The 13,265-nt window shown below is 35.6% G+C and overlaps 1 protein-coding gene across 2 annotated transcripts in view; it reads right to left on the bottom strand.

The window, feature by feature from the left end:
* Window positions 1–3,039: 3,039 nt before the first annotated feature.
* The window catches only part of LOC149842291 (alpha-1,6-mannosyl-glycoprotein 2-beta-N-acetylglucosaminyltransferase), a 74,160-nt gene continuing 63,934 nt past the window's right edge, over window positions 3,040–13,265 (bottom strand). For both annotated transcript variants that reach the window (XM_089999047.1, XM_089999048.1), the window contains exons 13-16: window positions 11,931–12,003; window positions 4,463–4,636; window positions 4,227–4,346; window positions 3,040–3,483 (exon numbers count right to left, since the gene is read on the bottom strand). In XM_089999047.1, the coding sequence (XP_089855173.1) occupies window positions 3,286–3,483; window positions 4,227–4,346; window positions 4,463–4,636; window positions 11,931–12,003 (565 nt within the window). In that variant the 3' untranslated portion in view covers window positions 3,040–3,285. The remainder of the gene's footprint in view (window positions 3,484–4,226; window positions 4,347–4,462; window positions 4,637–11,930; window positions 12,004–13,265) is intronic.

Here is a 13,265-nt window from a genome sequence, read left to right as displayed (position 1 = left end):
CAGTTGGCCCTGACGATCGGTTGATAGCGACGACGACTGCCATTAGCCACCACCGACGTTCCGGCAGAAGCAAAAGGGAAGAAAACCCTTTTTGATGTAAAAACAGAGTTGCCGCCTTCTCGGTTGCAGATGATGGCTCCGGCGAGACCGATGGCGGCAACGATCGGTTGCAGAAGATGGCTCCGCCTTCTACAACAACAACAACAACGCCTTCATCCCAAAACAATTGGGGTCAGCGATATGAACCAAACAAGAAAATCATTTTGGGTCTTTCACATGAATCCTTCTCCTCCAATCATTTCTATTTAAGGCCATGTCCTCGGTGAGGTTCAAAGCATTCATATCCTTTCCTATCATCTTCATCCAAGTCTTCTTAGGCCTACCCCGACCTCTTTTAACTAATATATTTTCCCATTTCTCCATCCTTCTAACTGGAGCATGGCTCTACCTTCTGTTTAGTTTTTTTTCCCTTTTTTTGGTTTTAAGGTTGGGTTTTATTTTGACTCCTGTATTGGGTGCTTGTTAGGGTGTTGTGTTGGGAAGAGAGGTGCATAGTTCGTTCCTAAGTCTGAGGCTGATAGGTGGTTGTGGTGGTGGAATTACTGAGGATTTGCATAAGGTAAGAAGCCTGATCGTGATTTATTTACATGGGAATTTCTCGTAGGTTTTGGTTTCTCGTCTCTGTTTTGTGATTTTTCATTGGTGTGCATGGCTTTTTAGTCTTGTCTTATCCTGATTTACTCGTATGTTTATTAATTGCTAGATATTGATTGTTTTGTGCTTCTATGTCTCTTCTGCTTTCTTTCTTTCTTTTTCTTTTGCCTCTTTTCTGCGAGACGTTTCCCATGTCTGATCCATAAATTGAGTGCTACATGTTGATTTTTTGTTGGCTTATTTGCATTTCTTTGTGGTGGTTGTCACTTTGTGGAGACTGTTTCATGCCTGGCTATCCCTGTCAAAATTTTTTCCATTGCATGTTAATGTGTTGTGAAGTGGTGAATTGTAGATATGACAAGGCTTGGCGAGCTTTGAAGTTGTATGGTACATCAATATGGAATGAAAATTTTAACTTGGATCAAAGATATTCTTTGATCAGTTTTTGAGAGTTTTATTGTTTTCCCCTGTTTAATGTGATGTTTCACAATCCACTGTAAATAGTTACCTTTGGACACATTGGCCTGGTCCTCAATTATAGTCCATCCTTTTCCATGAATTGTGAACTGCATCTTCAATCATATATGAAACAATCTTGTTTAATGGTAGTATTTTCACAGAGATTTTCCAAAAAGATATCTTAAAAATATGCTACTAATTTTTTGTATTACTAAGTTCGGACTTGTTTAATGTTATGCTGATGTTCAAACGACATTCTTATGAAAGTATCCTCACACAACATCAAAATTTTGTGATATTTAAATTATTTTTCACTGAATGGTTGACTGGTTGTTGTTTTGATAAAGTATTGCAAGAACCAAGGGCCTGATATAGTATGTTGGTTTGCTTGTGAATCCTATTCAATATTTAGTTTATAGCTTTGAGCTCTAGATAAGTTATTGGTGCACGATTAAGTAAATCGGAGAACAAAAATGATAGAATCACATATAAGGTTTTTTTACTACCTTAGAACACATATTAGCATGATAGAATCACATATAAGGTTTTTTTACTGCCTTAGAACACATATGAGCATGATAGAATCACATATAAAGTTTCTTTACTGCCTTAGAACACATATGAGCATAATAGAATCACATATAAAGTTTTTTTACTACTTTAGAACACATATGAGCATGATAGAATCACATATAAGGTTTTTTTACTGCCTTAGAACACATATGAGCATGATAGAATCACATATAAGGTTTTTTTACCGCCTTAGAACACATATGAGCATGATAGAATTACATATAAAGTTTTTTTACTGCCTTAGAACACATATGAGCATGATAGAATCACATATAAAGTTTTTTTACTGTCTTAGAAGGCATTTGAGCATGATAGAATCACATATAAAGTTTTTTTACTGCCTTAGAACACATATGAGCATGATTAAATTAATATGCAATTTTTTGACTGTTTTATAACACATATGAGCATTTTGTTTATAAATATTAACAGTTTGGTTCTCTTGTAGGATGTTGGAGATGATCAGCGTAGAAGAGCTGACGGAGGTATGGAGGGAGAGGGTGATGATGGGCATGGCTGAACAGAATCTTGTGAACATGTGAAATCGATTGTTGACAACGGGAGGATTCGGAGACCCTTAAACTGAGACCAACTATCCGGCTGACAATGAGAAGACTATGTAGAAGTGCGACGAGGACACAAGTGGATTGAATGGTTCAGTCGACCCTCAAACTCAACTTCCCCACGAAAGGTCCGACCATTCTCAATAACTGAAATAGACGATGGTAGCAAAAAATTGAGGGGGACGTCAATAAGTATCCGAGCATAGAGTTTGTAGATCAACATCAAGGAGAGAACCCTTGAAGAAACGAGCAACACCCTCATGGAATTTGATATTCCAAAATTCAGCAGGGAGGGTAGGGAGGCAAATCTAAAGAGGAACTCGAGATGAGAGATCGAGTTTAAGATCCATACCGGAAAACCAGCGATCAACTATCAGCAAGAAACCCGCTACTTTCCAATTGCCTGCCTCAACGCATGACAGTATGCATGTCTGCTTCCTTTGAGACTCTGATGAAAGAGCCCATTGGGAAGGGAGGAAAAAACGTACATCCTTGATAGACAGCCAAAAAGAACGCAGCTTGTCAAAAGCAAACGGAAACTCCAGACGGTTAGTAGATCAGCCGGCAGAAATCCTAGCTAGCTAGAAGCATAAATTCTAACGGCAACACCATATCCTGGTAAGTGGTGGCAGGGACCAAAAGCTGGTGTCACCTCCATCATTGATAACATGAAGAGGTTCATTCGATTCAAAATGAGAGATAGAGTCCGCATCCACAATATCAGCCCATGATTTAGACGAAAAGGGTATAGAGAGATTGGGGTGAGAAGAGACACTATTGTTTTCCATGGTTTTCTTCACAAAGTACATTTGTTGCAACTTGTTTGTATTATGTTCTTATGGTTTCCACTATTCTTTTTTCCACCTTATTTTTTCTTTTTGATAGGAGATTTTCACAACATTGTGTACAAGAATTCCACACACACACACACACACACACAGAGAGTAGAAACAACACCAATGACAAGCATTTCAATCCAAAATTAGTGTTGTTTTGACGTTGGAGAATTACCAAATCAAAACACTGTTCAAAATGGCTACAAGAGCGGAACATCAACAGGAATACTACCACATAACGACCTGCATGAACGAAAGACCTCTGCCCTCAGTACATCAATCGGCATGTGATCAAGTGTGTATCTTTCTGGGTTCAGATAAACGCCTGTTTTCTCCAAGAGTGCAAGTGCTTCATCTCTACCATATCGACTGGAATAGAGCCTTAGGTACTCTATGTCCTGCATAGACATCAGAAATGAGCAACTCCCACAAATATAATGTCAAGTGCATTAAGCTCAATCCAGAAAAGCAAGAAGTTATGAAAGTCTTCACTGGCTGGTTCTGAAATTCAAGGCATACCATGAGATAGAAGTGGTGCATTACGAGTTGCATGACATCATGTGTCCTTTGACACAGGACCACCACGCAAACATGTGTGCCCAAGAAAATTCCTGAGCTTGTATGGTTGAACATGTTCTAACATTCATATGTTCGATGATGCAACAACTCTGCCATATAAATTTTAAAAACTAAAGCCACGCAACTGCATAAATGGCAGCTAAAAGATAGACAGGTGTGAATGAATGATATCACCCACATAGCCCTATCAAACTAAGAAAATATGCACAAAGAACCTTGGCTAATTGGAAATGTCAAAACCAAATATCTAGCTGTGCACGTCACCTTGTGTTGGGACATTGCAAGTTCAAATCCCAATGGTATAGTTGTATAACTGGTAGGGGTCTGCCTAACCTCAGCTTGCCTTTCAAAAAAAAAAATATCTAGCTGTGAAATCTTTTCAAGCAATAAGATTTTGGGTAGCAATGAGGTACGGATATATCAATTTCCCTTTTTACAGGAAGAATACAACAGCTTACTTTATTTGTGTGCAAATAAGATATAACTAAAAAACTATAATATAAGCTCCAAATAAACATACTAATGGCAATGCATAACCGTCGGTAATATATTGATGCAATACCTGCAAGCCACTCAAGATACGCTCTAGTCGAGCAGAAGCAACTGGTTGACTTGAAGAGAAAACTTCACCAGGATAAAATAAGACCCCATCACCTGGTGGAAGGCCGCGACGAAACCTTATCTACGCACCAACGCACCACACACAATAGCAAAGTGTTTAGTTACAGAGCATATAATATATAAATTTTTTGAGTCAGTAGTCTTCATCACATGGAAATCTAAGTCACCAAGTCATACCTCAGCACTGGCAACCAATGCCCTCTCATAGCAGTTGGCACCCCAATAGAGGAATCCAGTGCCACCCTCCTTCCATACTCGCCACATCACCGCCCGATGCTGTGTGCCTCGCATGCCTAGGTGCCAGTTGGGGTTAGGGTCAGCAGGTCCCATGCACACATATGTCCACCATTCCTGCAAAAGAGACATCAAGAACAGTTAAATACACCTTGTGTCACACACGCGCGCGCGCGCACACACACACACACACAGAGGGAGAGGTGGAATATGTTTCATGTACACGTGACAGTGAATCAAACATTCGCTGTAAAATACAGCAAAATATGTTCCCTTCCAAATTAGAATGTATGACACAATGTTGCAACTCTCCTTTACGCATTAGAGTTTGCTATCTCGTCACAATTCAGATAATTTGTCAAAAAATGTGCCTAAAAATCAATCTTAATATGAAAGGTTAGAGGCCAGAACACCAAACCTCTTGTGGGTATATGGGCTTCAGCAGAGCTTACCACACAAATTTTGTTATTTGTAATGCATACAGAAGCACCAGAAAATCGTTCCTTGTTTTGATGTTTCTTTCATTTAGAATTCATGATAACAAAAAAATATTAATTAGTCTTGGTTGTTTACTTCTTTCATATAGAAGTAGGACCTGAAATCCCCTCTCTAAGAGCTGCCTCGTGCCATCAAACAAACCCCCGACATACAACTCTTCATAACAAGAATGACCAACTATATTGCCTAATTCCAATCTTTCCAAATGATTATTATTTACTTAAAAGCAATAAGATTGAATAAGCCAAAGATTGTTCCACCCTTCATGTGGGACTTGCACAAAAGGCCAGGTGGTAGTAGTTTTAGCATTGTCACAAATATCAGTCTCAGCTATATCTCGGCAAAGCAATTTCTCGTGATAATATAAGTTTAGTTGATACATCTCAAGAAAAACTCTGCAATTAAAACTTCTAAAAAACATAAAAATATCACAAATAAGTAAAAAAATAACATGTTTAGATAATAAAATACACATATAATAAAAGAAATAAGTACAAAATATAAAATAAAAACATAGTTAAGATATAGAAAAGAAGTAAAATAGCTGATAATATTGTGATTTTATTGCAATAATATCATGATATATATAAATTTCTGATATTTTTCCTTTAATATCATTTTATGAATTTAAAGTGATATTATCACACGATATTTTAAAATATCACCTATATCTGTGACTATGGTTTTCAGAAATAAGCTCATTGTTTACCGTTCACAAATATATAAAGCAAGCTTGAGTTCCAGGACTCTCTCTCTCACTCAGTATAAATGTGTGTGTGTTTTTGGCTGAATGATGATGCAGGAGCTAAGTCACAGGGATTTGTCCAACAGGTGCCGCACCCACGTCGATGTCACGCGACTCGGTTGCGGGTGTGGGTGCAGCACCCGGTGCGGTCAACGCACCCAGGGTCATAACAGTCCAATTTCGGACTTAAAAAAAACGATGAAATGGGGCTGGGTGGGGGATTAGAGCAAAAAAAATTTCCTCCCCCCTTCCCGACCCCGACGCCTCCTCTTCTCCTCTGAGCCGTCTCCAACCCAGCCCATCTCCGGCGCGGCGACTCCAGGTCTCTCTCTCTCTCTCTCTCTCTCTCTCTCTCTCTCTCTCTCTCTCCGGCTAAAACCCCCACCTCGCCTCGCTCTCTGCGTACCTCTCTCTCTCCCCAACCTCCTTCAATCTCCCTCACTCCCCCGTCTCCAACATCAGATAAGTTAAAAGAAAAACCCTGCGCATATTCCTGAACCCTGCGCTCAACCTCCTCAACATCAACAAATTGACGCAAAATTTCTTCTACTTTTGAACCTAAACCCAAACAATTTAGAAAATTAATTAATCAGACATACGATTCATTAAGTTTTTTATGCAATATGAACCATTGATTTTAAAAAACACATCTAAACATGAAAAAAATCTAATCTAATATATGTTTTCCACTAACCTATAGAAATTAAATCTGTAAATTTGGATTAATCAAACATCTGAAACTTTTCTCCTTTGAAGCCATTTAGGACAGTTTAGGAGTTAAACTTACGTATGTACGTAAGAATATATATACATATATAACTATATGTGTGTGTGTGTGAGTGTGTTTCATTTGATATTTATATATAAGTTCCAATGGTTCACGAGGGTTCTCACTTCCAAGGTTCCAAAACCCCTCTTTAGTATCAATCGTTATATTTTATATTCATTTGGAACATTAAAATAATCATACAACTTTAATTAGCACTTCTCATTTATCTCTCCTTTCCCCACTTCCCCTCTTCTTCACGGTGAGTGCATGAGTTCCAATCTCTGCATGGCTTGTGTGCATTTGCGTGAGTGCATGAATTCCCGAATGTTTCTCTGTTTTTTTCGAAGATGATTCGGAATTTAGATCACTTCTTGTTTTTTTTTTTTTTTTGCTTTTTGATTTCTAACTTCTTCAGAGTTTTGATCAAATGTATTGGAGTTTGTATCTTTCTCTGTTTTTCTCCTAAATTATATGAAATTTAGTTTGTTTTCTTGTTTTCTTTTGCTTTTTGATAATTTTGATTAAAATGTATTGGATATTGAATCTTTTCCTAGTTTCTTATGGATCAAAAAATTTACATTTTAAGGTTATTCAGTTGTGCCAACTAGTCTAGTTATTATTTTTGAGAGGTCAGGCTCTTAAATAGGAAAATAAAACTCATTGAGAATCGTCTTTCTGTTAAGATGTTTTTGGCCATTTATAATCAGAAACTTTACAGTGCCAAACATGAAAGATGAAATCCTTGAGTTTTTGTTTTCATATTACAGGGTTATTGATCAAAATTTACAGAAAAATTATAATCAGAAATTTACAGTGCCAAACATGAAAAATCAAAATTCTTGGTAGATTGAGAGGGGTTTTCTTTCCCAAATATTTTTTCCTTTTTTCCAACATTTGTGTGAATTTCCTCCCTTTTTGGGCTTTCCTTTTCATGTGTTAATTATAAAATCTATGGTGATTTCTTTCTCTCTTGAATATTCCGTAAGTTTTTCATTTTCCTGATTTTGTTATTTATAAGTTATGCATTTTCATCAATGATTATTGTTTTTGTTTTCTTATATGAATTTTATTTTAATATAATATTTTTTGTTTTAAGGACAAAAATGATGAATAAAGAGAAAGGACTTGCGTCATCCTCATCCCCATACGTAAGTTATGCTGGTAGTGGTAGTGAAAGTATTGATTCAAGTTTGTTAGTTGCAACATGTGATGATGGGGGCCACTATGGGTACATCTGTATAAGCTTGAAAAAGTTGGAGGAGGTGGTGGAAATAAGAGATTTCGATGCAAGCTTTGTAAAAGAGATTATGTTGGATTTTACACAAGAGTTTTGTTGAAGATATCAGAACATAGATGAGGCAATGCAAAGATAATACAAGAAAATACAAGATGAATATGAAAAGAGGAAGACAATGAGTGATTCTTGTGTAATTAATGTACCCAAGATGCTAAAAAAAATGGATGTAGGAGGTAGAGAAAGATGAACAATACAAGCATCATTCGATACATATAAAATAGAGGAGATGGATAGAAAAGTACGGAGGTATTTTTATTCTAGTTCACTTCTATTTAATGCAGCTAAAAATCTTTATTGAAAGGATTTAGTTACTTCACTGACAAATTGTAACTCGAGTGGATATGAAACTCCAAGCTCAGAAAAACTACGAACGAAAATTCTTGTAGAAGAGGGGGCAAATATTGAGAGATTGCTAAAGATTAAAAAATTTTCATGAAAACAAAATGGATTTTTCATTGTTTCTGATGTGTGCAGAGATATTCAAAGGCATCCACTGATTAATTTCATTGCTTCTTAGCTTAGTGGCCTAGTATTCTTGAAAGCAGTTGATGCATCTAGGCAATATAAAAATATTGAGTATTTGAAGGGGTTGTTTATAGAAGTAATAAAAGAAGTGGTGATCAGAAAGTAGTGAAAATCATCACAGACAACAGTCTAATTTGTAAAAGATATTTTTTGAACTCCCTGTGTAGCACTAAGCTTGAATCCGACCCTCAAGAGCATCTGCAACCCCAAAGAAGAAGAAAATTCACCAGCATATGCTCTATGTTCATGCATTGAGGAATTAGAAAAAAATGTCAAAAGCATTAGGAATTTTGTTGTCAACCACCATCAATGCTAATGTTATATTTAATAGGCATTCTGATCTGAAATTGTTGAAGGTTGCTGAAACACGTTTTGTATCCATCATTATGATGGTGAAAAGGATTAAGAAAGTGAAGAATGCTTTGGTTAACATAGTGACAGATGAGAATTGGATATTCTAGTGTGCAGATGATGTTGTCAAGGCTCAAGAAATTAAAAAATGCATTATTGATGGTGAGTTTTGAGATAGAATCGTATACTTCCTTCAGTTTACGCGACCTATTTGGAAAATATTGAGAGAAGTTGACAAGGATGAGCACATACTTCACAAAGTTTATGAAATGTGTGATAATATGATTGAAAAAATACTACATTGGATGATTCCGAATTTTTTAATCATATTCATTCAATTTTAATCAGAAGAAGGGATAAGAGAAACACTGCTTTGTATTGCATGGCACATTCTCTCAATAACAAATATTATGCAAAGAAGTGGCAGGAAGGTGGTGTTGGTCATGTCCCTCCAAATTTAGACACAAAACCTATGTGACATAGTGCATGAGTCTCACGACTCTCAACTATAAAAGAATATGCCAAGACAAAGAACAATACCAAGTACCACTCTTGCTAATCCACATCACAGGCTTGAGTTCAAATTCACAAGTTATCTCATAGCGTCTTTGACACCTTAATTGAACAAAAGAAGTTACATTCATGCTGAGGGGGTACTTAGTTGCACGAACACGTGTGCATTTTGGATAGGATGCATTTGGAACTTTGTAACAGGGGTACTTCTACCAGCCTCCTATAACCATGTCGTACATACACAAGTACTTGGGTACTTAGGGTATGGCTTAACTGAGTCTCAGGCATGACTTGACCTGTTCTTTTCCAATTTATGATCCAGCCAACATGTAGTTAACACTAGAAATCAAAAGCATCCAAGTTAACTATATACTTTCTCATTATTAATGTCATTGTTTAGAGAAGTTAAATATTTTTCATGTTCAAAACTTTGACAAGCATTAAATCAATGTTATTAAAAATGTGCCTTGAGGTGCAAAAGGTGCACCTAGTCTTGAGGCGAGGCCCTTTGCTCCTGAAGGCGCTAGCCCGAGGCATGAGGCGTGAAGAAAGAAGAAAGAAGAAGAAGAAGAAGAAGAAGAAGAAGAAGATATATTTAATTAGTTTCTTAATTACTTTTTATATGTTAATCTCATATTTTTTAACTTTTATAGGTTAATCTCATAATTTTCAATACTTATTTGAGATTTTCTAAGTTTCTTAGTTACTTTTTATATGTTAATCTCATATTTTTTTAACTTTTATAGGTTAATCTCATATTTTTAGTACTTATTTGAGATTTTCTATTGCTTATTGGTTGTTGCTTTATAGGACATATTTTTCAATTATATAATTAGTTTTTCAGTTATGTAATCAGTTTCTTAGTTACTTTTACATGTTAATCTCATATTTTTTAGTACTTATTTGAGATTTTATATTTCTTATTGGTTGTTACTTCATCAATAAAGCATTTCTTTATTTACTTGTATTTTTAGATTTTTTTATAATTTTTTAAAAAAGTTCAAAAAAAATGAGGCTTACGCTTTATGCCTCTCCTCAGTTTTTGGTGGAGCGCCTCGCTACGTCTCAGCGCTTTTCACAACACTGCATTAAACAAAAACGTTATCACCAAGAACATTACCTCTTTATATGTTGATTGATAAATATACCAACATATTCCGCTGTGTAAGTTGAAATACAAATTTATGCTAAATAAAATATGACTCTAAAATTCAAAGTTTTGCCTAGTCATACATCTTTATCTTAACCATAGTTTAAAAACTCATTAGGTCAACCCAGTGACTCGGTTGACTCGGCCCGGATTGCCCAGTCACTGGGTCAAAAAACTAGTTGAACTCAGTTTTTACAAAACTCGGCCGAGTCATGGGCAAGTCAACTGAATCATAGGCTAGTCATGCATATATATATATATACATATATAATATAAATATTATGTATATTATATATAAAATAAGGTTATACATGTATTAATAAAATTATACATTAAATATATTATAAAAAAATATCATATAATGCATATTATATATAATATATTGGTAAAATACTACAAACTATAGATAGTATATACATATATTTATATATTTTATATAAAATATAAAGTTAACATGACCAGGCCAAGTCATAGAGTTGACCTGGCCAAGTCACGAGTCACTCAAGGACGAGTCGAGGTTTTAAAACCATAATCTTAACTTGACAAGTATAAGGTATGAAATAAAAGTCAGGTCATAGTCTATATATGAATTAAACAGTTAATATCCGTATTGCCATGAAATTATTCAACTGTGGGACCACCTTCAAATTTTGATGACTTATAAGGGTGCCAGGAAAAATAACAAAATTTAAATTTCAGCTATAACAACTCAGAAATTATAGAATGATAAAAAAATCTTATTGCTTAGGCTATGCTTTTTGAAGAGGCACAAGCACAGCAAACATATATGATATTGCCTAAACATTCTTCTCTATGATTTTCAGTTATTTATATGTATTACTTTTTATTGTAAAACTAAGATATGCACCAAAAAAATGATGAAAAGACAAAAGAAACTGTGAATATTGAATCATGTCAGTTTGATATTCTTTATATTATGGAATAATCAAGTTTGTTTCAGTATCCAGATAATGCTTTATAAGGTTGCCTAGATCTTTGTAGCAAATAACAGTACAGTGGAAGCACACTAGTTTAAAACAATACCATTATTTGTCACTTTACCCTAAAGTTGGTGCCATACTGCCATGTCGTTCTCTCTAGTGAAGCTCTCTTGGTCATTGTCCTATGGGATTAGTAACATATAATTACCATTCCATAATGAAAAAGAATTAATTTTGTCCCTCCAAGGCTTATGCCCCGGTCCTCCAGTTGCCTAAATGCCATGGCGGACTGAGGCAGGAACATTTGAACCATGAGCCAGTATCCTGTTATATTCTGGGATGTGGGTTGTAGTTTGTGACCCAAATAAAGAAGCCAGTAACCATACTCTCTCTCTCTCTCTCTCTCTCTCTCTCTCTCTCTCTCTCTCCAAAACCCCACCCATATGTATGCCCAGATCACTATGAACCATATAAGTATGTTTGCTGGAGATCACATATAAGCAAGTCATGTGCAACTGGATCAGGTGGCATGAAACTAAAGAATACTTATTGAGAGAAACAAGTATCCACAAAATCCATACCAGATGAGAGTCAAAGACTAAGAAAAGACAATCTAGCTTACCTCACCATTTTCTGGCTGTAACTCAGATGTTATATCCTTGACCAAATCTTCACGGTTACCTAATACCCATTCGCTGCAACAGAACAATAAATTGCAGACTGTCATAGATGATCTTAGAAACTAGTATGAGCTCAAGCAGTTGTGCTGAGACGATAACAAAGAACCTAACACCAAGAGTTATGCTAAAGAAACCTATCTCAATGAAGTCATACACAAAAAATGCCTGCATTTAGTATGCAAGTATCTGCGAATTAATGCAACTGCCCATCTAAGAAAAAGCATGCCAGACCACAGATCTTAAAATTAAAATGAAGAAGTTGCATGCAGATACGGATGCAATGGCTTGGATTCAGGTGGGTGTGGATGTTTACCAAACCTTACCTAATCAGAACCATGTCTAAATGGATTTGGACTGAACATCATCCAACCCTAATAGACAAATAAAAGTTGAAAACCTAACTATATTGATGCAGATGAACATTGTTAGTATCCAATCAAATCTGAACGCAATATGAATTAATGTATGTATTTAATTCCTATACACAGGCTGTATCACAGCACTCAAAATGGGCTTGCCACTAGCTTGACTTGACTTTTGATCCTCATGTTGTATGTTCAAACTCAAAAACTGTCATCCACAATTTTTGAGTCATGCAAGAGCGGTTTAACAACATCTTGGCATAACCCTGAATCAGCATCTAGAAGGACCTGTCAGGATAAGTATAAACTCATTTAACGATCCAACCTAATTACATAATTGGCATGGCTTACCAAGCCCAACCAAACAGATAAGGATCTGTCAGATATCCTACCCACAGATGTAATGTTTACATCCCTGCGAGCAGGACAAGAAAATAAACATTAATGATTGAACATATAACTCAAATTAACTAGGACCTGGTCAGGAACACATCTAAATTCATTCTTTTTCCTAAAAGAAATCCTTTAGCCAGATACATCATAGTCTATAGCTTACATGGCACAGTTAATCATTCTACATAGATAGACTTTACAATATGATCAAAGTCAAACATTCTGTTAAACTAAAAATAAGACAGCAAGTAAATGAGAAAAATGTAAAGAAAACTGAAAATAAAATAAAAACAACAAATCCATATAATTGGATAAGTAGAAACAGCAAAAAACAGAGGAAAGAAAGTATACAACCAAAAAAAAAAGAGAAAAGGGCAAGGAAAATGTTAAAAAATAAGGAATAGAAAATAAAACAAGAAGAATACTAAACATCAAGAAACATTGATATATGGGAAAAAATACTTGTTTAGTGTATTCCTTTAAAACCTCAAGGTACCATGCTCCAGTTTCACTCATAAGACT

The sequence above is a fragment of the Nuphar pumila genome, chromosome 3 (genome assembly GCF_984573655.1).
Source record: "Nuphar pumila chromosome 3, dmNupPumi1.hap1.1, whole genome shotgun sequence".
Lineage (NCBI taxonomy): Eukaryota > Viridiplantae > Streptophyta > Magnoliopsida > Nymphaeales > Nymphaeaceae > Nuphar > Nuphar pumila.
Note: the sequence above shows the minus strand (reverse complement) of the source record. Positions and strands in the feature narration are given on the sequence as shown.